Source organism: Diceros bicornis, chromosome 27, assembly GCF_020826845.1.
Source record: "Diceros bicornis minor isolate mBicDic1 chromosome 27, mDicBic1.mat.cur, whole genome shotgun sequence".
NCBI classification, from domain to species: Eukaryota; Metazoa; Chordata; class Mammalia; order Perissodactyla; family Rhinocerotidae; genus Diceros; species Diceros bicornis.
The window spans coordinates 42,211,649-42,236,045 of NC_080766.1; the positions used below are offsets into that span (position 1 = coordinate 42,211,649).

The 24,397-nt window shown below is 47.5% G+C and overlaps 1 protein-coding gene across 3 annotated transcripts in view; it reads left to right on the forward strand.

The window, feature by feature from the left end:
- SLC37A1 (solute carrier family 37 member 1) overlaps nucleotides 1-24,397 on the forward strand; it is a 65,993-nt gene that overhangs the window by 4,069 nt on the left and 37,527 nt on the right. For all 3 annotated transcript variants that reach the window (XM_058523161.1, XM_058523159.1, XM_058523160.1), the window contains exons 2-8: nucleotides 359-591; nucleotides 8,017-8,098; nucleotides 17,044-17,176; nucleotides 17,882-17,960; nucleotides 21,338-21,473; nucleotides 23,032-23,108; nucleotides 24,021-24,187. In XM_058523161.1, the coding sequence (XP_058379144.1) occupies nucleotides 536-591; nucleotides 8,017-8,098; nucleotides 17,044-17,176; nucleotides 17,882-17,960; nucleotides 21,338-21,473; nucleotides 23,032-23,108; nucleotides 24,021-24,187 (730 nt within the window). In that variant the 5' untranslated portion in view covers nucleotides 359-535. The remainder of the gene's footprint in view (nucleotides 1-358; nucleotides 592-8,016; nucleotides 8,099-17,043; nucleotides 17,177-17,881; nucleotides 17,961-21,337; nucleotides 21,474-23,031; nucleotides 23,109-24,020; nucleotides 24,188-24,397) is intronic.

The following is a 24,397-nucleotide window of genomic DNA, read 5'->3' on the forward strand; positions in this document are numbered from 1 at the left end:
GGTGTAACCACGGGACACATACTTGGTTTCATGTGAATATTAATATTAGTTCTGCAGAATATTGTGGTTAAGAGGGAATGGTTGATCTCTAGATTCCTTCCAGCTGGACATGAAATCAGTGTTCTCATACATCATCAGAACATCATGTGAAATTCGTTTCGGTGATCTTTCAGCCGCTCCCAATGGCAGACACTCTGCTTCCACCTGAGAGCTCTCGGGGTGGGAGCTCCCTGTTGCCCTGGAAGTGCAGCTTGGATCTGTGCTGGGTAACAACCATACAGGGAGTTACTTCTGCCAGGGCCGTCGACAGTGCCACTGTCAGAACACCTGACTCTTCAACTCTTCCTTCTCCTTGTAGAGAGCTGAGCCTCTGCCAGAAGGAAGAGGGGAAGTGAGACCCAACAGGACTTCTCTACGTGCTTTCCAGCCTGTGTGAGCTGCAGGGGCAAGAGAGACACACTTGGAGCCAGGATTAGTAGCCTATTTATGAAGCATCCTATTTTGTGACGGAAGCTCCGTGGTCAGAGCGACGTAAATGGCTCGACTGCCCGCTGGCATTCGCTTTATCATCTCATTCTCCCGAGATCAGTGGTGAGTCCTGGCAGGTCCGTCCTTTGGCATGGTGCTGTGTATGGGTGAGGGCTGCCGTGTAGCTGGCTTTCCTCCACCGGTTTCATTATAAAACACACATGGATGGCGGGCCTCCTCGTAACTGTTGAATTGCCTATCGGTGGTGGAAGCTGTGACCAGGAACACTGCTGAGTTGTCCATCTTTGGTTCTGGCGGTGACAGATAGCATTTGGACTCCTTTGTGGTCTTCAGTGGTTTCTGTAATAATCATGGTTCCCCACAGAAAAATGACCACTGACTACTGGCAGGATTATAACATGGCTGTGGGTGAAATAAGTATATTAATTCTGAACTCAATGAGTGGCCTTGCTGGGGCAGAACTTTCAGAGAGAAAATGAAATCTAAACAAGTTAGATGCAGACCAGAACACCAGTTTCTGTTCCAAGAGCACCGTTCCTTACATGCTCTGAGAATCCTTCTCATGGTGGGTTCATGAATCCCATACTTCTTGGAGGAAGCGGGTGACAAGGGTAGAGGCTATGGCTGAGATCTCTAGCCTCTAACCCACACTCGCAATGGTTTCTCTCCCCAGCTGATCTCTTTGGGGAAGGATAAGGTTTTCCTTGACACTCTTAGGTTCGATAATTGGGAGCATGCAAATTAAACTGACAAAAAATAGATTCACAAGAAAAGAGACAGATTTAATCATGTTTGTATGGGAGTTCACAGAAAAATGTGACTCACATGGACTGTTAGAATTTGGAGCTTATATACCATTATAAAGGGGAAGAGAAGGGTGCTTATGGGAAAACAATGAGTTTTTGGTAAGTTAGAAGGGCCCTTTGGAGAGTAGATGGGAGATTTGATAGTGTTTGACAATGTCTCTGTAATGCGGTGTGCGTGCTTCTCATTTCTGGTGTTAAGAGGCATCTCCCCTGATTGCTCCCAGGGAGGGAGTTATGACAACTGAGTTCTTTCAGGAGGCTCTGCTTTTAGGCAGATAAGAGATTTCAGGAACTCACATGCTTTCTGCTCAAAATAAATCTGTATGCCATAGTGGCATATTCTGGACCCCGTCATCTCCATCACAAGAACCCCTCGTGGCCTGCACGCCCTTTGCACCTTCTCAGGCCCCTGCAGGTTGCTAGAGCCCCCACAGGGTCTCAGGTGTGGCCTCAGACATCTGCTTTCCAGAGCAGTTCCCTTGTTGACTCATCTCATGTCTACTGCCAAACTAGCCACAAGTGGTTAAACACTTACCTTTTATTTAGAGGGAGTTTAGCTTCTTTGTCTGTTTTGTAACTTTATTTTGATACAATTTTCATACTCAAGGAAGAAAATTATAAGAATGTTACAAAGAACTCCTGTATATCACCAATTCTTTTTTTTTTTTTTTTTTTTTTTTGGTCTGAGACCTGCAAAGATAGAGCCATTCTTCTCAACCTTTCATGTGCGTGTGAATCGCCCTGAGAACTTGTTAAAATGCAGGTTCTCACTCTGGGGTAGTGCCTGAGAATCTGCATCTCCCAGGAGATGTGGTGCCGTGGGTCCGTAGACCACACTTTGGGTAGCAAGGATATAGAGTATTTGTCTTAATTGCTGTTCCATCTCTGCCTCAGACTTGCTCTTCGACCTTTAAAAGTTATTTAACCTTTCTAGATCTCAGCTTCCTTAGCTGTAAAAGAAGAGAGTTGGCTTTAACATTCCTGGGAAGGACATTTTTTAGGTTTTCCTACCCAGCATGCACTGCCCCTTCCTCGCAGCATGCTGATTTCCTTTGGGGAATCGACTTCCTCCCCTGTGTGCGGTGTGATAGCTGGGCGAGTCTCAGGACTTTCCGTCCCAATATGGCAGCCGACAGAGGCCCTCGAGGCTCCATCCCCGTGACCTTCCTTGTACGGCGCAGGTCCAACAGGAGGCAGGCAATGACCTCAGGTGGGCGGGCTACTGGTCCCTCTCCTGGGACTTGGAGTTTTGAGTAGAGTGAACCTGGGGCAGAGGAACGGTTGAAGTGAGTCTAGTCGAGCTGTGGGGCCCGGGCTCAACTGGCAGACAAATTCTTAGAGTTTTGCCTCATTTGCTTTTCCCTCCACCCTCTCTCATCTGTGTGTGTATGTGTAGATGTATGTATGTATACACACACACAGTTTTTTCTGAACCTTTTGATAGTAAGTTGCAGACATTAGGCCCTTTTATTTCTAAATACTTGAGCGTATATTTCTTGTGAACAAGACATTCTCATATAACCATGCACAGAGATCAAAATCAGGAAATTTAACACCAATACAATACTATTATCTAATTCACAGTCTATATTCAAAATTATATCAAATATCCAATAATGTCTTTCCTAGCTCCGTTTCCTGACCCAGGATCCAGTCCAGGGTTACACGTTGCATTTGGGTGTCCTGTGGGTTTAGTCTCCTTTAATCTGGAGCTATTTCTTGACCTTTCTTTGTCTGTCATGACCTTGACATTTTTGAAGGGTACAAGCCATTTCTTTTATAGACTGTCCCTTGTTTTGGGTGTGTCTGGTATTTCCTTATGATTAAATTCAGATTATGCATTTTTGTTAGGATTACCACAGAAAGGAGACGGCTTCTCACTGACAGTGAAGGAATTACAAATATGGGCAGAGGAGAGACTGAATGAATCATATGGTGTTAGATTAGAATTAAAGATATCAGGAAAAAGTGGAGAGAAATGGGGAATAGATATATATGGTTGTGTATGTATGTGTGTGTGTGATGTGTGTAAAATGCCCTATCCCTGCGCACTGAGAGGCCCTGGGAGCAGCAGCACCCCAGCAGCGGTGAGCACACCTGGTGTGGGATCTTGGTTTCTGTGTGCCATTTCCCACTGCAGGAGCCAGGCATCCTTGGAGACTGGACTCCTGTCAGGACTAGGGCAGGGAAAGTGAGATAAGCCTGGAATATCTTATGCCAGAAAATAAGGAAGTGCTTAAAAGTGAAGGCACTCTCACTGGCCACGTCTGGGATGATTCAAGATTTAAAATAAACAATACCAGAAATAAATTATAGCCCATTAAACAAAATAAGAATCTAGTAAGTCCATGCTGCTATAATTAAATAAATGCACAAGTGGGAGGAAGGAAAGCTCCTCCCCACAGTAGAATGCCAGCTGCTAAGAAGAGCAGGAGTGCTCAGCTGGAGCATGGCCGTGATGTAACCATCAGGGGGATGCTTAGTTCAGGAGAGGATGGTCAATGGACACACAGTGTGGGGGGGAATCTTGGAGGATATCTACATAATCTCCAAGCATGTTCCCACAGATTCCTGAGTGGTTACTTAGAGGGAAAAATTGTAGCTTCACTGAGGGGCAGACCTGGCAGACAGCACGTTAACCAAGTTACCAGCACTAATATCACCAACATTGTGTGCCTCCCCTAGGATGCTCTGAAAAGAACTCTCATCACAGCTGTGTGTCGGTTCATTGTTGCTAAATTAAGGATGTTTTTGGACTAATTTCTATGCCAAATCATACTGCTCGGTAATGCTCATCTAAAGCATTTGTTTATTCCTTATTTGCATATGACTGAAATAAATAGCACTCAAACAGGAAACAGATATGCCGCCTTGAGTCTCTAACTGGGAGCCGGCTGCTGTTCATCTGGGAACATATGTGATATTCAAGAACATTTCTAAGGAAGCTTTGAAGGTGACACCTGTCCTGTGCTGTCATTGCTGAGATAGGCTTCTTTTGCTAGAAACTTGGGGTTAGCCCAAACACTGTTCTTGTAGCGTCATTGCAAAGAATGCTGCAGTTAGACATAACTACAAAAAGTGAGTGGAACACTGATGAATGAAAGGATCAGCTAATTCATTTTTAGTTGTATTTGTTTAATATTCACAAGCCTAAATGTAACACAAAACAAAAATACAAGTATTGGATTATATTCATTTCCTGGGGCTACTGTAACAAAGTACCACAAACTGGGTGGCTTAAAACCACAGAAATTTATTCTCTCATGGTGCTGGAGGCCAGAAGTCTGAGACCAAGGTGTCAGCAGGGGCGTGCTCCAGTGAAGGCTCTGGGAAGGATCCTTCCTGCCTCTTCCGGCTTCTGGTGGTTGCTGGCATTCCTCGGCGTTCTTTGTCTTGCTCTGCCTCCATCATCACGTGTCCTTCCTCCCTGTCTATCTCTGAGTCTTCACATGGCTTTTTATCAGGACATGTAATTGCATCTAGGCTCTCATTGGATTTGAGGTCATACATGAGTTAAGTGTGACCTCAACTAATTCATCTGCAAGACTCTATTTCCAAACAAGGTCACATTCTGAGGTTTTGGGTAGACATGAATTTATCCATCCAGTACAAGATGGATAAAAGGAAACAAATATCATCCAGAATCCTTGCTTCGTGAATGATAAGAGAAGAAAGTGAGGATAGAATTCCAGAATAGGAAAGGATCTCGGGAGGGTTATTTAGGACTTTAATCCCATAACCCAGGACAATCCTGCAGAAGTGAAATGTCTACTCATTCTCCAGGACAGGCACTTCGAGGTGGCCACTAGGAAGGCACCATCCCCAGAGGCAGCTGCTGTGGTTTAAAAGTGAGCACTGGGGGCTGTGGTCAGACCTTCTGGAAGGGGAAACCCAATCTCGGGCTGCTGGCTCTTCCCCTTTCCCAAGTGCTACATAGATGAGATGAGGAGAGTGAGGAAGGAAGGACGGATTTGGAAATACAGGAAGTAGAGCTGGCCTCATACTGGCTAAATAAAAGATAGGGGCTCCTCTTAGGGAGACATACGTTCTGTCTAGGAAAATTCCAGTGTGCAGTATAGGTTGACCCTTTGCCCTGATTCTGCAGGACAGCTTCTCTCAGATAACCCTGCTAACCTGCAGGCAGTTACCCTCCCAAAGGGGCTGACTCATCACGGTGTTTTGTTTCCACACAAAACTCAACTGAAAATGTCTGCAGGCAAATGCTGCTCAGCTCTGTGGCTCGGTGTTCATGGGGCATCCCAGGGCGTGTGCTCCAGCTCAGCATCCCCCCAGCAGAGGCAGTCATGGGAACTGCCTTCGCCCCGCCAGGTCTGGGCTGGTGAGCACTACAAGCAGAACCGCCGTTGGGGGTGGGGAACAGACCGGGGATGGAGGCAGAGGCCCAGGGATGGAGGCAGCAGCCCAGGGATGGAGGGCAGAGTCCCAAGGATAGAGGTCAGAGGCCCACAGATGGAGGGCGTTGGCCCAGGGATGGAGGGCAGAGGCCCAGGGATGGAAGGCAGAGGCCTGCAGATGGAGGGCCTTGGCCCAGGGTTGGCCACTAGGTTCTGATAACCTGGGCACCATGACAGCCTTGGAATGCATGTGTATCAGGGCCCCAGGGCTCTTCAGACCTTATCTGGACATACAGAGGAGCTCTTTATTTCTGGGCTTATTTATTCCATTTAATAAATATATTAATACACAATAAAAATAGAATATTTATAAATAGAATATTCTATTTATGTCTGGGTAGAGAGTGGAGAGCATGAACCCAAGGTCCATTTAAGTAAAGCCGCTCTCAAAATCCTTCTCAGCTGAGTGAGCATGAAATTCAGATCCTCCTGGTTGATAACACACCTGTAAGCTAGTGGTATGTAGCATCCTTGAGGGCTCCGAATTCTTCTCTCAGGCTCAATTTGGGAATTCTCTCAGGCTCAATTTGGGAGGTGCTGGAGGCAACTGTCTGAGAACTTTTTCATACTCCTTGTGGAGATTGGAGAAGGGAACCCTGTATCAAATAGGGGCAGAGCAGGGTCCCTGCTAGGCTACACTCGCCCCATTATAGCCCAAATTATAGCCAGTGGGGATATAAGTGACAGCGAGTCTAGCCATGGTCTGGAAATTTGGGTATTGAAGGCTCATCAAGTTCCAGTGGCCTAGAATCTTCCTTGCTAGTGCATAGGAGCAGTGCATGGGACAACAGAGAGCTTCAAGCAAGGAATTGAGAGACCTCCCTTCCCTACCGAAATGGGTGACTTTCAGAAACACAAGGACAAAGCCTGGACTTCTGTAACAAGTCGACTGTACCTGCGTGGTCTTTGTTCTTTGGGATAAATTGTAGACTCATTTTTTATAGTTTCATTTTCCTCCTGTCTGGTCATTGGCATGGGCTTGAGAGCAAAGAATCCTAGAAAACCTGTCAGTGTGTGTTTCCTTGATGAAGAAGAGAGTGTGGGGCCTTTCTGGATTCAGTTAGCAAGTATTGATGAGCGCCTGGCAAGGCCGTTTGGTGTTCCCTTTCGCTGAGGTGCAGGTATTCTAGAGCTGTCCGTCTGAGTCCCACAGTACTACCAACGCTTTTTTCTCACCTGAAGTATCTTTATTTTAAAAAAAAATCTGGAAATATTTATTTGACCCCTACCTTTTCTGATGGCCAGAGAGGCAGGCCCCCCAGGAGTCTTTCTGTTATTCACGGAAAGCTGCCCTTAAGGAGTAAATGGTAACGTTGAAAATGTGGCGTGAGACCGGAGGAAGGCTCTCGGAGGAGGGCTCTCGGCATCCTCCAGGGCCTTGGCATGGCAGGCCTTCCCCAGGGGACATGGCCCCCTGCAGAGGTGGAGCGGTGCCTCTCTCTGTTCTGTCTCCGTGCCTCCCTCCGCCTTGGGTGATGACTGATTCCAGCCGGCACACAATTTGACAGTCATTGGCTTTTCCAGGCCAGAACAGGACGGGCCCTTCAGGGTCAGGGGCGGGGCCTCAGCACACAGAGGGTGACTTCCTGGCGGGGGGCCCTGTCTTCGTCTCTTGCCCAATAATTTTTCCTCTTGACCTGTTTTCTTCCTCTACGAAATGTTTTTTTATAGAGTGGTTCAAACTTTTAGACTGGAATGAACTTTGGCCTTCTTACGAAAGTAACTTCTTTTCTGTAGTCTCCCATATGTTTCAGTATTTCCTCTTGAACTGCTTTCCTCATAAACCAGAAAGAGCAGCAGGGCTGTGGGCCAATATTTTTAGTGTCATCGGCCTTATTCATAGCTTGTCAGCATCACTGAGTTGTTCTCACTGAGGTCAGTGAAATCTTTATATTTCGGCCTCATTTGTGTCCTTCTAAAAAGTTGCATAGAAGCTAAAAAGTAAAAAGTGTGATCTTAAATCCCAGGATAGCAGGCTTACAAGGCACTTGGAGTTAATTTTGTTACAAACTAAATAATCATTCCTTTTTGTCTGCTCTGTAAACATGTGTTCATCTTCTGAGTCTCAAATTTCTCTTTGATTATAGTTCTTTTTTTAATAAATGTTTAAATAGTTTCAATGTGGACAAAGCAAAAGTGGCAATTTTTTTAAATGTAATATTGTGGTGACATTATAAATAGGATTGATAATTGATGTAAGACTGAATAACATACAGCATAAGAAAATTTAAGGATACAGTTATAACATATTCTTAATGCATCTTATGTTATTTTATGTCATCTCCTGCCACTGTTTTGTGTTTCAGGTACCGAGCCTTCATTTTTATTTTGACATTTTTGCTGTATGCAAGTTTCCACTTATCTCGAAAGCCTATCAGCATAGTTAAGGTAAGAAATAATAAAGAGCCCTCAATTTCATACCCTGCCTGTAATCTCTGTAAGGAACTAGTTACTTTAAGAGCCAATGGGAGGGGAGGGCGGGGGGGGGGGGTGCGGGTAAGATAAGCGGAGAAAATGGATTGTTTAGAAGTTAGTTGTTTTGCTGCTTTGGTTTTTAGATTCTCTTTTCTGAAATTAACATCTTTAAAATGATTTTAGGATTTATAATTTCAGAAGTAGTATACTTTGTTACATTAGTTGACAGTTCCAGAGTTCTAAAGCTTAGTTAAATATTTGTTCTATCTCGTGTGAATTTTCTCTCCAAATATATCCAATCGTAAATCGTTCCCACAGTGCTTCTGCGATCATTACCTTTGGACCCTAAGTCTGGCTGTGGTGGTGGCTCTCCATTATTCTTAGAACACTTTCTGTTTGGGTGATGAGTGGCAGAAAGTTGTTAAACAGGCATTTAACTAAACTTTGAGTGGAGAAGATTAAAGTAGACAGTCCTACGTAAGTTATACCTTGGGAACAAGCAGGATATCTTTCCAACCCTCCTTGCAGTTACATCATTTTGCCTATAGATTGTCAACAGGCTTGAATGGCATTTGACTCTCTCTTGTAGAAGGAAGAAGGAAATTGGCCAGTGCCAAAGATAGCCCATTTACAGCCCCGTGGCCCCCCTGCCCCCAACTCTCTGGTCATTGGCATACAGATGCAGGACTGTAATTCTGTTGACCTTTGTACTCGTGCTTCCTGCACTCCCCCGGGTGGCTGAGCACTGGACAGCTGCCCTCCCAGTCTGCAGGCCAGTGGGAGAGGCAGCACTGGGGCCATGCTTCTGTGGACAGTTCTGTGTTCCCTGTTCCCCAGGAACTCCCAGTGGATGTCAAACATCATCATCCATTTGCTGTAAAGATTCTAAAATTCCTCCTTGACCCTTAGTAAGCAGGAATTTTCCATGCCCCTCAAGTTGCTTGCAAAATTCTCACTTTTTTGGTATACCAGGTTTTAATGACTATGGACATGTTTGCAGACCTTAAAAATGTGGTTTTCAAAAGAGAGAAAAGGATGGAATGAGAGATGGTGGGCCTTAATCCACTCTACCAGAGACTCTAAAATCAGAACCAAGAATCAGCCACTCTAAATTTAAATACTCCTGCTTCTTGTCTTCCCAGTTGAGGAAATACACATATGGCTCAAGAACAAGGCAAGTTATAAAATGGAAGAGACTACTGCAGAGGCCTTAGTGAGTGCTGTAGAATTGAAGGAGCAGTAGTAGTCAGGGAGCCTTCCTGGGGTTTCAGGATTGATCTGGAAAGGCTGCATTTGGATTGTGGGACCAATGCCTGGAGTCCTAGAGGGAGGGTAGGGCATCACCATGAAGCCACCAGCCTGTGGGTGGAGGGTCTGTGTTGGGACAGAGGCAGTATGGTGAGCTGGCCATGGAGGATCTCTGCGGTAGGACACTTGGTTCCATCTGGTGATCATGAGGGTCCCCACTTCGCCAAGAAGGGATGTAGCATTGTTCCAGGTCACTCTCCAGCTGCCCTGTTGGGGGCTGTGGGCTTACTTATGGGGAGGTTTCATGAGGAGCTCTTGTCTAAGTATTTCACAAGTCACGTAGCTGCCGCCTGTTGAGCCCCGTGGCGTGACCAGGTGCACACGTTCATTATTGAATACAAACTCCACAGCAGTCCTGTGAGTGTCCTTATGAGGACCTGAGACTCAGGAGCTTAATTCTTTCATGCAAGGCCAGTGTCACCTCAGGTGAATTCTCAGGGATCGGGCTGACTCCGAGGTTTCGGCTCTTAACCTCTCTGCCCGGCGGTCTCTGGGGTGTTTGAAGACCTGAGAACATTCACAGTACCACACCCAGATGTTCTGACTGAGCACCTTAGATGTGCCTGGATATGGATTGGCCTTCTGCTAAATCCCTGGGTTTCTTCATCTTTTAAGACAGATAAGGATATCACCCTACATAAGATAAATAAGGATAACTTAAACTTTATAATGCCTTACAAAGTTTTCACAAGCTTTAGCGCCTCTTATTTATAAAACTAGAAGTAGTTAATAATGATCTGTTGACCCAAAGAACAGTTTGAATTATCTATAGCCTGTATTTCCTAGCACATTATAAGCAAGACAAAATTAAAATATATTTGCGTACCTGGAATTGATCACCAGGGGTTGTGAATTATAAAATGATTCATTCTTTAATGTCATTTATAGAGTGATGTGCCATATCGTGTCAGATTAGGCCACCATAACTGTTTAGACTTACCTTTAATCACTGCTGATACATTTTATTTTTCTGATTTTAGTATAGCAAAAAGAAAGAAAAAGTGATGATGCAAACAGGTCTGGGGGGAGGTGGGGTTCAGGTGCGCCCCTCCTCCCTTCTCTGTTCTGCTCCTGCTCCAGCCCGGCCTCCTCACTGAGCTAGCAGACAGGTGGGCCTGCACCATGCCAGCTGAACACCTTGGGTGGCGCTTCCCCCCAGGCTCAGCCAGAGCAGACACCTGAAAGCAGGGAGGTTCTCAGGGAGCTGCAGGGAGCCCTGTGCCCGGGGGATAGTAACGGTGACTGGTCTGAGTGTGGGTGCCCAGCCCTCTCTGCACACACAGGACCTGTGAGAACAAAGCTATAAAATCCTCTGTGGCAGATGGAAAACACAGCTGGAAAAGCTGAAAGTGCATACCACGGCTTTGAGTGGGAAACTTGCTATCTGAAAAGTTCCAGTGTTCCCAGTATTAATATTAAATAGAATGTAACTCCAATGAAAATCTCAGCAGTGTCTTTTTTTTGTGTGTGTGTGTGAGGAAGATCAGCCCTGAGCTAACATCCATGCCACTCCTCCTCTTTTTTGCTGAGGAAGACTGGCCCTGGGCTAACCTCTGTGCCCATCTTCCTCCACTTTATATGGGACGCCGCCACAGCATGGCTTGACAAGTGGTGCCTTGGTGCACGCCCGAGATCCGAACCTGGGCCGCCAGCAGCGGAGCGCTCGCACTTAACCGCTACGCCACGGGGCCGGCCCCAGCAGTGTCTTTTTTAATTGAATAAAATAACCTCAGAGTTTACATGAAAGAATGTCCAAGAATTAATTACCAAGGAATGTGTGAAAAAGATAACATTTTTTAAAGCCACTGTCATCAAATTATTACGGTATTGCACAAGAATAGACAAAGAGGTCAGTAAAATAGAATGGAAAATATGGAATGTTCGACAGAGGCAATGGGAAAAGTGTAGCTTATTTAATAAATGCTGTTGGCACAAGCGTTTACTCATCTAGAAGAAATAAAGTTGAATCCTTGTCTTATAAAAAATAGATAGATGGATTAAAGATTTAAATGTAAAAAATAAAAAGTAAAAATCCAAGAACAAAATTTTGTCCATCTTAGGGGTCCAAAGGAACAACAGAGGGGATGAAGAGGCAGTTCATAGACAAGGGATCTGAATGAACTGTGTGCAGGCGTGCTGCTCTTCACAAATGCAGTTAAAGTAACAATAGATCTCTTTATATCCACCAACTGGCAAAACATTTAAAAGAGTAATAGGCCCTGTTGCTGGCAGCGATGGGGAGAAAAGACTTTCAATGAGATGTGTTACAGCCTTTTGGAAAGCATTCTGGTAACACCCATTGAAATAAAAAAATACACGTCCTTCAGTCCTACGATGAGAATCTTGCCCATAAAAATAAAAGTGCCAGTACTTGGGAGTGTTTGCATAAGCGTCTTTATTGTAGCATTGTTTGCAATAAAAAAAAAACACTGGATATGATGTTATGATGTGAACCTAATCAGCAGGTGAAAGTTTGAATAAATTATGGCAAATCCATATTGTGATATGTGCAACTACTTAAAAGAATTAGAGCCAATCCAGAAAGACTTCCAGGAGGTATTTTGAGTAAGAAGGGTAAGGTGGACATAAGTCAATGTAGAATGATTCCAAACATAAACCAGGAAGCTTCCCTGTGTATTTCACTGCACCTGTGGGAGTGGGTACATGTTTGCCTATGCCTGTGTGTATTTGGTCCATTCTCATGTGGCACTTGTGATGGACTCAGACGACCTGACCACGTTCGTATGCTGGTGTAAATGGGGCACAGCTTCTCTGATCTTCCCACAGGGTGTGTCTCAGTCTGCTCACGCTGCTATAACAAAATACCAGAGACTGGGTGCCTTATAAACAGCAGATACGTATTGCTCACAGTTCTGAAGGCTGGAAGTCCCAGATTAGGGAGCCAGTATGGTCGGGTTCTGGTGAGGACCCTTTTCCAGCTTGCAGATGGCTGCCTTATATCCTCACATGGTGGAAGGGTCGAGGGAGCTCTCTGGGGTCCCTTTTATTAGGGCACTAAGCCCATTCTGAGGATTCCACTCACCCAAAGGCCCCACCTCTTGATGCCATCACTCTGACAGTAGGTTTCAACATATGGATTTGGGGGAAACACAAACATTTAGACCATAGCAGGCAGCAAGCTGTCATTTCTCTTCTCAGACTTCTTTTGGATAATGCTTTGGAAAGTTTTTTTAACCCAGAGCCTTATAAAAGGAGTGTAGAGGACAAGTTAAAATCAGTGGACCAGCACAACCTAATGAGCTGTAGAAAGTTTACTAAACACATCCACTCCATGTAGATTGTGTATACATGCATGTACACACACGCACATGTGCGCACACACTCAGCTCTCACTAGGTGTCGTGGAAGATGGAGTGAAACTGACAGAATCCCTCTCCTGGGGGCACTGATGAGGCCTGCATCCCCTGCTCTGACCATCCTGCCCTTCTCATGGTCGCCTCTCCACATCTTCTGTACCCCTTCCTGATTCCTGCCTGGATCTCTCCTCAGTTACAGAGAAGGAACAGCGTCGCTGTGGCGTTAGGGCCAGGCAGGGCTGAGACCCACGAGGTGCCCAACCCCTATTTTTGGAATGAATGAGTGAATGAAAGTAGAGTTTCTCACTGTGAAGTTGCTCAAGTTCAGAGTTTAAAGAATAGAGTCTTCATTAAATGTACATTCTTATGAAAAATATTTGTGCCTAAGTGGCTGCCTGGACCTGTGCAAGTGTAGAACTCATGGAGGTTGAGTCTTCTCTAGTGTCATCTTTGGAAGGAAAGTTCCTGTTGTAGCTGTCTGCCCATCATCCCTGGACATGCTGCCCTTTTGCTGTCCAGTGCTGGGGGAGGGGTTCGGGTGGGAGAGGGAGCCTGTAGATGGGAGAGGAGTGCAAATCCCCCATGTCTCACCGTTGTCCCCGCCCCTCCCCCTGCGCACAGTGCTCTGCGACTTCGTGGCTCTTTTCTGTCTTCTCCCATCACGTATGACACCTGTCTTCTCCCACTCCCCACCTTCCAGGCCCTCTAGCGTTTTGCTGTTTATTTTGTTGTTGCTGTTCCATTGTGTGTTACCCAGACGTTTTTAAATAATTGTGAGGATCGTGTACCTAGAATGTTCTATTCTGCTCTTCCTCCTTTGGCGTTTCATAAATGTATTCCTCAGTTACCACAGTCTTTTTTTTTTTTTTGAGGAAGATTGGCCCTGTGCTAACGTCTGTTGCCAGTCTTCCTCTTTTTTCCTTTTTCTCCCCAAAGCCCCAGTACATAGCTGTGTAGCATGGTTGTAGAGTTGTAGCTCCTATACGTGAGACACCACCCTAGCATGGCTTGATGAGCGGTGAGCAGGTCTGCACCTAGGATCGGAACCAGCGAAACCCGGGCCTCCAAAGCAGAACACACGAACTTAACCGCTACGCCCCCGGGCCGGCCCCCACCACATAGTCTTTTGATTAATCGACTTTTAATAACTGCTTGGTGTAACATGTTGATTAATTTTATGTTATCTGTTGAAAGGCACTTGTGTAAAAAATTTGCAAAGGAGCCTGCTTTTATGAAAGCAAAGAACTAGCTCCCCCTGAATGATTTTTCATGGTAAGAATTAGTTCATCTTGCAGGGTTTTTTCTGATCAATTCATCTTAGCTTAATTAATCCTTAATTTTCCGTCAAACACCAGGTTTGGGGAATAAAACTCATTGAAATATTAAAATATAGCAGTGTCGTTGAAAACTAATACGTGCTTATTTAAATATCCTCAGAACCCTTTATGCTGGAGTAATAATCTTTTATTGCTTTTGTTGCAGCCTTTCAACAGAGTAAGGGGGAGGAAATTGCATTTCAAATATGAAAGAGGGGGGCTGGGGAGGGAGAGGAGCTGAACGAGGTTAGGGGCTAAGTGGACTCGCTCTGCGGGCGGGCTCCTGCACTCACAGCTGCCTGTCACTGAGCCCTTTCCATGGCTGGGGACCCCTCTCTCCGCATGTAGTTCATCTTTACAGCAGCACTGGGACAGGCCGGATTGTACCAGCTTCATAACTGCAGGTAGTGAGTTCACGTGACTTGGCCACGGTCAGAAGCCAGCAGTGGCACCAGGTCCCAGCTCAGAGCCTGAGTCCCTGGCCAGGATGCTAGGCCACCTCTCATCACGGGACAAACCAAAACAGAAAACATTTTATGCTTATTTATGAAACAAAAAGGGGTCATTTCTCATCTTTTCTATTTCCCATGGATGGTTCCTCCCTGGGAATGTTAAATGATGAAAGAGGACGTGAAAATCCCATCTGAAGCAGTGTCTACAGCACCCCTTTCCCTTGCTTCCGTGTAAGGCGTGTGGGAGAAATCCCACTCTAGCCCTGCTCACGGGCTCCCTCCCAGCCCTCTTGAGGCTTTCTCAGTGAAAGGTGGATGGCATCGGTGGAGCCTCAGGGTCTGGCCCACGTGGCTTCGTGAGGAGCAGCAGGAAAGACAGGCAGAAACACCTGACCTTGAGGGTGAAGATGGGAGATGCTGAGAATGCCAGCTTTGTGCAGAGAGGAAGGGCTGCGGGCCTCCCCTGGGCTCCCTCCCGAGTTCATAGTCACATCCACCTGGGTGAGTGCTGAGCTCAGGCAGGAGCAGGGAAGGGGCCCTGAGTAATCTGGGATGACCCAGCTGGCCTGGGGAAGACCAGCCCTCCGGAGGACAGCTATTTGGCAAATAGCTACTTTGAATTTGTAAAGCAGAGCCCTTGGCTAGTATTTTAGGCCCGTGTTTAAATTATAGCAGAAGAGCCCAGTGATGATGACAAAGCCACGTGACTACAGAGCAGCTGGGTCCCACGTGCTGTGCCAGGTCTCAGTGGCCTGTGTCCAGCCAGGCTGACCAGGGGCCTGGCAAGGGCAGCCTTTCGGAGGTGGCCAGCCTCTTTGGCCACCCCTTTCTGAAGAGACGAGGTACCCAACAAAGCGAAGGCGGTGGAGGGGGCTTCTGGTTGCCACCTACCGGGTGAGCAGGGCTGGAGCTCCCTGCCCCTGCTCTGTGTCCTGACCCTGGGTAGATGCCCCTTGTGGGGCCAGCATTCCTCCCAGCCCGCCAGGCCCCCGGCCTCGCTCAGCTTCCGGCTCACTAAAGGCCTCCTCCTTCAGGACTCCCGCTCCCCCAAGGGCTCCCTCCCTGACCTCGAGGATGCCTCCTTTCCCCCCTCGCTCACACCTGATGGCTCGGTTCATCTGAGCCACTCGTAGCGAAAAAACCAGAAAACACACAGCAGGAGACAAGTGGGAGCGGGAGGCCGCCTGGGGAGGGGACGCATGTGACCACCAGGCTGAACGGCAGACAGTTGAGTCTGGTCTGTGGCCTCCTGTGTGTTACGGAACAAGCTACCTGTTACTCAGGTTGCCCCATTACAAGGTGGGCCCCGGCTGTCATGTGGCACTTTTCCGGAAGTGTCAGCTCCTCTTCCTGAGGAGCACCCTGAGGTGAGGAAGAGCCCTGCACACGTCCCCTTTGCCTACTCCTCCAGGCATGCCTGGTGGGTCTCCCACACACACAAGCTTGCCTCCAGGCCCCACTGCCATGGCTGCCCTTTCTCATGGGCCACTCGGTCCCAAGCAGCATGCTGAAAACGTGGTGCTCAGCATCGCGGATCCCAGTAGCTGTTCTGTCAGTGAGGGGGAGCAGCCCTGCTGGAGGAGGAGACGGAGGAGGGATGGGAGCACCTTGCTCAGGCTAACAGACAATCAGTCATCAGGCTCCCAAGCCTTACACTTCCCCTGCTGCCCGCAGCCTCTCAGAGGAGCACCTGGGCCCTGCCTGCTTGCTGGTTCCATGGAGAACTTGCTGAGCTGGTGGCCTTCTGCCCCAGCTTTTGATTTTTATTGAGCTATGATTTGCACATAGTAGAGTACACAGATCTTAAGTGTCTACCCTGGCAAATATGTACATCCTCACCCAGGTAATCATCACCTAGGGTAAGGTCTGGCCCCACTCCAGCTCCCAGAAGGCTCCCTGTGCCCCGTCGTTAACCCTCCTCCCGGTAACCATGATTCTCACCAGCGTCACCATGGATTCATTTCCTGATTTTTTTTTTTTTTTTTTTGGTGAGGAAGATCAGCCCTGAGCTAACATCCATGCCAATCCTCCTCTTTTTTTTTTTTTTTTTTTCCATTTCCTGATCTTGAACTTCATAAACGGAGTCCCGCAGTTTGTACTCCTTTGTGTCTGGCTTATTTTGTCTGTGAGATTCATCCTCATTGTTGTGTAGACCTGTAACTTTTTTCTTGTATTGCTGGGCAGTATTCAGTTGTATAAATCTAGCAAAATGAATCCATTCTTCCATCCTGAGCAGGGGGTCCAAGGATGAGGGGCAGTCAGCTTTCGGCTGTGCACCTGCTCTAAGCAGTCATCTTTACGTGCTGTGTTTGCTGTGTGTGTGCTCAGGAGAGCCCGAGAAACCTCACTCACGGCAGGCATTCCTGGGTCCTGCAGACAGACTGCCCCCGATGGTGCCTCCTTCCCCCAAGAATGCAGTCGCCCCGGGAAGGCTGTTGAGAGGGGGCAGCTCTCTTGCCCTATGTCCTGCTGCACCTCACGAGAGCGCGCTCTCTCTGGCTTCTGTCCTGCCCTGGATGTCCTAGGGTGCGCTCCACAGGTACTGTGCTGCTTTGAATGAGGGTGAGGTCGAATTCAACAGCCAGAACCAAAAAGCCGCTGACATCGCCCCTCACCAGCGCCCAGACAACGGGACTGACTGCGGCTGGGCCCCGTTTGGTGAGTTCTCCGTCGGTCACCGTGCTGTCCGGTTGCTGAGGTGGGCCGTCCCTGCGGGTTCTGGTGCAGGCGACGAGGGCCGAGACACGGCTGCTGGGGCCTGACTTCCAGCCTTGCCGACTTCAGCGGCACTGACGATGTTCTCGAATGTAACTGTGTCTCTGGGGACAGCTCTCCCCATCAAACAGTTCTCTCTCCTTCAGCTGCCGCCGTGTCCACAGGGCCCATGTGCGGAGGTGTTGCCGCCTGAGGAAACGCTCTCTTAGTGGGGAAATCTGCTGAAGATAATTTGCATTCTGTGGTCGTCAAAGCGGGAAGTTAGGGCTTGCAGAACGTAAACCATGGGTGAAAGGAGAGAAATCCCGGAGGAGTGGTGTGGGGCTGGCCGAGCAGAGCCAGTGTAGTGTGTGAAGCAAAGTGAATAAGCCACATGCTCACCGTGAGCAGTGGGCATTTCATCTAATCCAACGAATATTTAGTGATTATTTGAAAATGTGGCGACTTTATTTCTCTTTGCCGAGAAGCCAGGCAGAAGATGTGCTGCCATATTTTCTGTGTTCAAAACCACCCCTTTCTCCTCTGAGTCCACCGCCCAGACTTAGAGAGCAGATGTTTTGTATTTTATTGCCTGTTCCAGAACATAAACTGATATTCAGTGAAAACTGAACAATCTCCCCTTTTCCTGTTGATTTTCAACCCATGTAGATCAGGACAACTACCAGCAGCTGCTCGGGGCCCTGGATTACTCCTTCCTGTGCGCGTACGCCATCGGCATGTACCTGAGGTAGGTCTGGGTGGGCGAGTTCTCAGGACCCTGGCCAGTGCTGATCCGTTCAGTGCAGAGCGTGTCCGCTGTGCTGCGGTACCAGGAGTGCGTGAGACCGCCCAGCACAGGTTGCTTACCAGCCAGTCTCCTCTCAGAGACGAGGATAAAGAGAGAGCCCATGTGCATGCGATGCAGTGTCAGGCCAGGCGTGGCCGGGAAGCAGCGCACTTGGACATCCCGGGTACTCAGCTGATCAGGGTGGACGGCTTTCCTGGCCTGGGGTTTAGGACACACCGTGACCCTGCTGGGATGTGGTCATTTAGGAACAGGATGCTGGCAGCTCCCTGTGATGCTCAGCAGAGCGCATCCGCCCCTCTGGTTTCAGGGGCCGCCATCTGTATTCATGTGCCGGGTCACTGATTTCCCCTAGTGTCAGGGCAGTTTACACAAAATATGCTGGGCAAGCCCACCCAGATGCCCACAGCTCGGCCCAAATGGAGTGACTCACCTGAGTGCACAGAGGCCGTGCGCCACAGCGGTTGGGGGCGTGGGCTCCAGAGCCACTGCTGGGATGTGAGTCCCGGCTCTACCCCTTGCCCATGTGGCTTTGAGCAAGTTACTATGCCTCTTTGGTCCTCAGTGTCCCCTTTGCAAAATGGAGGAAATAGTTCTTACCTCATAGGGTTGTGGTGAGGAGTAAATGAGGGAACATGTAGGAGGCTCAGGACAGTGCCTGGCACATGGAGGTTCCCTGCCTTCTTCTACGTGGGTGTGATCCTGTGTGAACTGAGCTCGGAAGGCAGTAAGTGTTATGTGTGTAACAGGACACGCGGTTGCCTGATTAAAAACTGACGGCGTGTCAGTCCAGCCACGTTTAAAGGAAGCATGATAGGGACTAAGGCGTTTAGCCCAAGAGGCTTTGGTTCAGAGACAGAGATCTCTAGAGCTTTGAGAATCTCGGGGATCCCTGAAAATGTTTAGCTTCTTCCCTGAGACCAACGCAGAGTGTGGCACCGTCAGGACCTGGGCCCTCTCCCCGGCTCAGGGGCCTGCTGGTTGCTGATGCCCCGTCAGGCAGTTTCTGCTGATGGAGTGGCCGGTTCCCCCTTTACTGTGTTTGCATATTTGCGTAGTGCTACAGAACTTGTCGGAATGAACGAAGGAATACTAACGGATACGGAGCCTGAAGCTTGTGGTGCACAGCAGAACATGAGCCCAGTTGAAGAGAAGGATGGTGTAAGCCTTAGGCTCCTCGGGGCCTGGGTGCACCCGGCCGCGGGCCGTATTCCATCTGGAGGGCAAATGTTTATATTCTAAAGACTGCAGTCTTGCTGGGCATCAATCATCTGTAGTATAAAGAGACCCGAAGGTTGGATTGTGTTTTTCTCAGTTACTAGGAAACAGTGTTTAAATGTGGTTCTCAGCTGGGAGTGATTTTTGTCCCCTAGGAAACATTTAGCAATATCTGGAGACATTTTTGGTTGTCACAGTTGGAGAAGGGGGTGCTACTGGCATCTAGTGGGCAGAGACCAGGGGTGCTGCTAAGTATGCGGGACAGCCCCTCACCACAAAGAGTTACCCAGCTCAAGATGTCAAGAGTGCTGAGGCTAAGAAACCTGGTTTAAATAAAGTGGTTTTATTGTTGCTTATTTATTGGCAAAGATAATTTTTCATGTAACTCGCCGTTGAGGGTTATTACGAAATTCTGTCTCAGGTGAAATCCACAGTGGACTCATGACGACAACAAGGGCGTACGTACACTGCTTCCTTGCAGGGCCTTCTAGGGACATCATGGCACGTGGCCGGTGAAGTGGATTGTGTAGTATGTGAGATAAATCAGATCCGGCAGGCACCTTCATTAGCCCCGGTCACTCCTGGCAGGTTCAGGCAGGCGTGCAATGGCCTCTAGTACCTATGCGAGTCTGGTATAATGTGGAATGCTGTCCATTCCATTAGGCTTTTTCTTTAAAAACTTTTAAGTAGAGATAAATTTGGACCCAATATTGTATAGCAAGCAAGAAATGTATAGGAGAGCTTTTCTAAGCCCTAGCTGATGGCTCTAGCTCTTGAGGCCCATCTGCCTCTGCAGCTCATTCTGTGACCTTGGGCAGACCAGCCAGTCCCTCTGGGACATGTTTCCTCTTCTTTGAAGTCAGCAAGTTGAAGTGGATAACTTGATTTGCTCTAGAATGCACTTGAATTTGTGTGTAATCAGTTTCTACTCAGCTTAAAACTTGACCTGAATGTTGTTTATAATTTTAAGTTACTTCCTATTTAAAAGGTCATTTGCATGATAGTAGACAGATCTTTTTTATTTGGTAAATTCAGAAGGAAGAGCTCTCTGGTGTATTGGTTCTTGAGATGAAAGCCCAGAATTTTGGAAATGGTTCTCAGGGGACACTTCATATTTTTCTGACTCCTGCAATGATTATGTGGGAGAAAATGAGACCCATAGAGTTTGTAATGATCACACAAGTCTTACAATCATTTGTGATTATTCTACAGTTTTTTAATTCACCTAATAAGTCACAATGTCATCTTGCTCCATAGTGACATTTCCTGTAAGGCAGTGAAGAATATATTCCATGCGGCATTAGGTACTGTGGTTTGATGGTGGTAAAAGCCTGTTAAATACATGCCCTAGTTTGAAACTGGAGCCTTTTCATCCTCACCAGCACTCCTGGAGCTATTTCATTGAGTACCCACCACCTACTGGGCACGAACCCGAGTTTATCACATTGAGCTCCAGACAACTCTGGAAGGTAGTTCTCCAAAGAGGTCAGCTCTCTATGGAGTCACTTTGCTGTTCAGACAGAGCACGGAGGCTCTGCCTCTGGGTTTCAGACCTTACCTTAAAGAAAATCTGTCTTTAAAGCAGATCACAGTGGTTGTGGCAGGAAGGGGTGGTTGGCAGAGCCCATCCAGCCCAGAGCATTAATGCAAGTGACTTAGGAGCTCGAGGGCTGAGAGACTTACTCAAGGTCACAAGTGATCCCTTTTCTTGACATTCATCTACAGTTTGTTGAAATTTTAAAATGCTGTATACATTTACTGGATATTGTTTATATAAAAGCAAGATTAACTAGCAGGACAAGTTTTTGGTTTTTTTAATGGGCAGCCGTGATATGTAAGTCGTAGTTTGAGATTTATTATTTGACAGTTAGTACTTTTACTAGAAATAAAAAGTCTTAAAAGCTGTTGCCAGTTGCCAATTTCTGGTTAATAAATGCTCCATTGGGAAATAGTTGTGATAAAATCTTCCTGGAAATTGTAGTGCTTTAAAGTTCTAACAGCTCAGAGAACAGCATGGAAACATCCGGAAAGAAATCGCTGGGTCATTTACATTGTGGGTGTGTTTGTTTTCTCATATTTGTCTTTCTTGTCTCCATCCCCAGTGGCATAATAGGGGAACGCCTGCCTATTAGGTATTACCTCACCTTCGGGATGCTGGCCAGTGGCGCCTTTACTGCCCTGTTTGGGCTGGGGTATTTCTACAACATCCACAGCTTTGGATTCTACGTGGTAACTCAGGTAAGGTCTGAGTCCTTACTCACCACATACAGGGTGTCGATGATGAGTTGGACAGGGTGTTTGTGGCAGGTCCCTACCTCTGCCAAGAGAGAAGCTGGCAGATGATGGGAGCAGGGCAGAACTGTGTCCTGTCTGACGTCCGGGTCGGCCCTGGCTTGTGAAGTCCCTCTTCTCTGTTTGGCTCTGAAATTCCAGCAGCCTTGAAGTTTTCCTTAGTTTCTGGAGCTGCCTCTTAAAGAGTCCTGTCAGTGCCCCAGCAGGAGGTTAAAGCATGAAGCCTCTAAGAGTCCTTCTGCCTACATTTCCATGAGCTTGAGATGTTCTGGCTTGTGACAGATTTCACCACTCAGGAGAGGGGGGGATGGGGGTGTGGCAAGGGCAGGAGGAAGGGAGGACTTTGAGGTCACTGGCAGTAGGATGGGGTTGGGGGCAGTCAGTGGGGAGGAGAGGAGAGAGCCCAATGGTGCTCTAAGAGGAGTGAAGCCCGAGACGGACTGTGCATCTTTGCCTTTCCAGCTGGTCCAGTCCTTCCTAAGACTCTTGGCTCTGCCCCTCCCAACAGCCTTGTGGATAAATATTGACTAGAAATGGAAAATGACCTAAGATAATGGTGCTCAGCTTCTGAGGCTCTCCAAATAGCCTGGGGGGGTGTTATAAAATCATCAAAGCAAATTGCGTGTAATTTGCTTTTAAAAATTTTGCCATAGGACTTGAAAAATTTTGGCTGTTTTAATTACAAAAGTGATTCACACTTTATAGTAATATAGAATATTAGAAGGAAGGGAAAAACAATTTCCCGGAGTCCCTGCATGTTCCTGAAGGGAAGGCCAAGCCTGGCTGACCCTGGGCTGGACCAGCAGCTCCCAGACACTCCTGGAGAGCTGGTCAGTCCCGGTGGCCATTGTAGGAGGCGGATCTTGTTTCACGTCGTCTCATAAAGTTGCCCCTGATGCTCCCCAGGCTAAAGCAAACCCAGTAGCCAATAGACTTCCTAAACCCCCTCTTACAGTGGAAGCTCAGGGTGCTCTTGAAAAGTGGAGAAATACTTTTTCCAGGTGCTAGTTCAAGGTTATGCTCATTGCAGAGGATCCTTAACAACAAATCTTATATCTCCATGATATAAGAAGTAAAAACAGGCAACTTACAAGCTATATTTACGGTACCATCACTGTTCCATAAAAAGAAGAAAATTTTTTCATAAAAAGTTTTAGAATTAGAAAGAGACTGGAAAGCTTGGCCCCAAGCTGTTAACAGTAGTTAATCTCCTAGCAAGAGATTTTCTTTTCTTTCTTTCCTCTACTTATTCTAAAATTTTCACAATAGGCTGTATTACTTTTGTGATAAATATATATATATAAATTGTTTAAAATACATCTTTGGCTGTTGAGGCTCACATCAAGTAGGGTTTTACCCTCTTCTCTCTGTGAGAGTCCCAGCTGTGCTCCTGAACTTCCGAAGAACAGAGAAGAGGGCGCTCTCGTGAGCCTGGCCTTCAGACAGGCTCTGGCGTGCATGTTTTCCGCTCACAGTGAGTCTTCTCTTGTGCCTTCTGTCTTAGATCATCAATGGACTGGTGCAGACCACTGGCTGGCCCAGCGTCGTTACTTGCCTTAGCAACTGGTTTGGAAAAGGAAGGTGAGCAAAGGTGGCTGTTTCCAGCAGCATTTATTTTTTAAAAGATTCTGGTGAAAACCAGACCACTTTATTTTTAGTTTTTCTTTAGATTTATTGCAGAAAAAAAGAAAACTCTTTAACTAGTCTACTCTATGAAATAAGATGGTTGAAACCTCTGGGACTTGAGGCTCTGAAGTTCAGGTGGGCCTGTGACCCAGGAGATGCCCTCGCTGTTGTAGGCCGGGTCGAGGCTGTGTCATTCTACACAGCCGACCAGCAGCGTTGCCTGGCCTCCTGGGGACCTGGGAGAAATACATAGTTCAGGGCCCCACCCAGGTCTTTTGAAGCAAAAGCCACATTTTCACAAGACTCAAAGGCACATGAAAGTGTGACAAGTCCTGACCAGGTCACCCACCGCCTAGTAGCAGAGCTGCCTCAGCCTCTGGTGATCTGACTGTAATGTCTGTGTGACACGCAGTGCGGCCAGGCCCAGGGTTGAGAAGTGGTGGAAGATGCTAACCAAGATGGGGAAGCTACCGCCTGGGACCCTATTTAGATGCCCTCCCCCATGCATCTGGGTGTTCGTCAGCAGGAACTTCTATTGATGGGCAGTTCAGCCAATGATTGTGTTGAGATTGTGGAGGCACAAATTTAAATTTGGGGCCTTCCAAGAATTTCAGGAAAAGGCCTCTTTCCTCTTTTTAATTGTAGAATAAATGGGCTCTGAGAGCGATGTGTAATTACACAGCCTGAGGTAAAATAAAAATATGGTTCTCGTGTGGACATCTCTAGTCCTGCGCTTGCAGGAGTAGGGCTGCGTTGCCCGTTTATTTCTACACTAGCTCTTATGCGTTGCAGGCCCTGTGTCCTACACCACTGACCCATTTAAGCTCCTCGACATCATTTGCTGTCTTATCTTTTGTCATGTTGCAGGCGAGGTTTGATCATGGGGGTCTGGAATTCCCACACCTCTGTGGGCAACATTTTGGGGTCCTTGATTGCCGGCTACTGGGTGTCCACGTGCTGGGGCCTGTCCTTCGTCGTGCCTGGGGCCATCGTGGCGGCCATGGGGATAGTGTGCTTTCTCTTTCTCATTGAACGTAAGTACCCACGGCCCTGGAGCTGACCGCCCACCCCAGGAGGGCTCTAGGGGAGAGATGTTCAGAGAATAGCTGTTGCGTAGTCCTGGGCAGGCATGTGGTTACCCTGGCTCTCCCCTGGCCAGGTGGACTTCCTTCTTCAGGTATCGACTTCCCCAATTAGCCATTTCTCTCCTGGGCTTGCTGGGTTTTCGGCTGTTTCCGGATTTC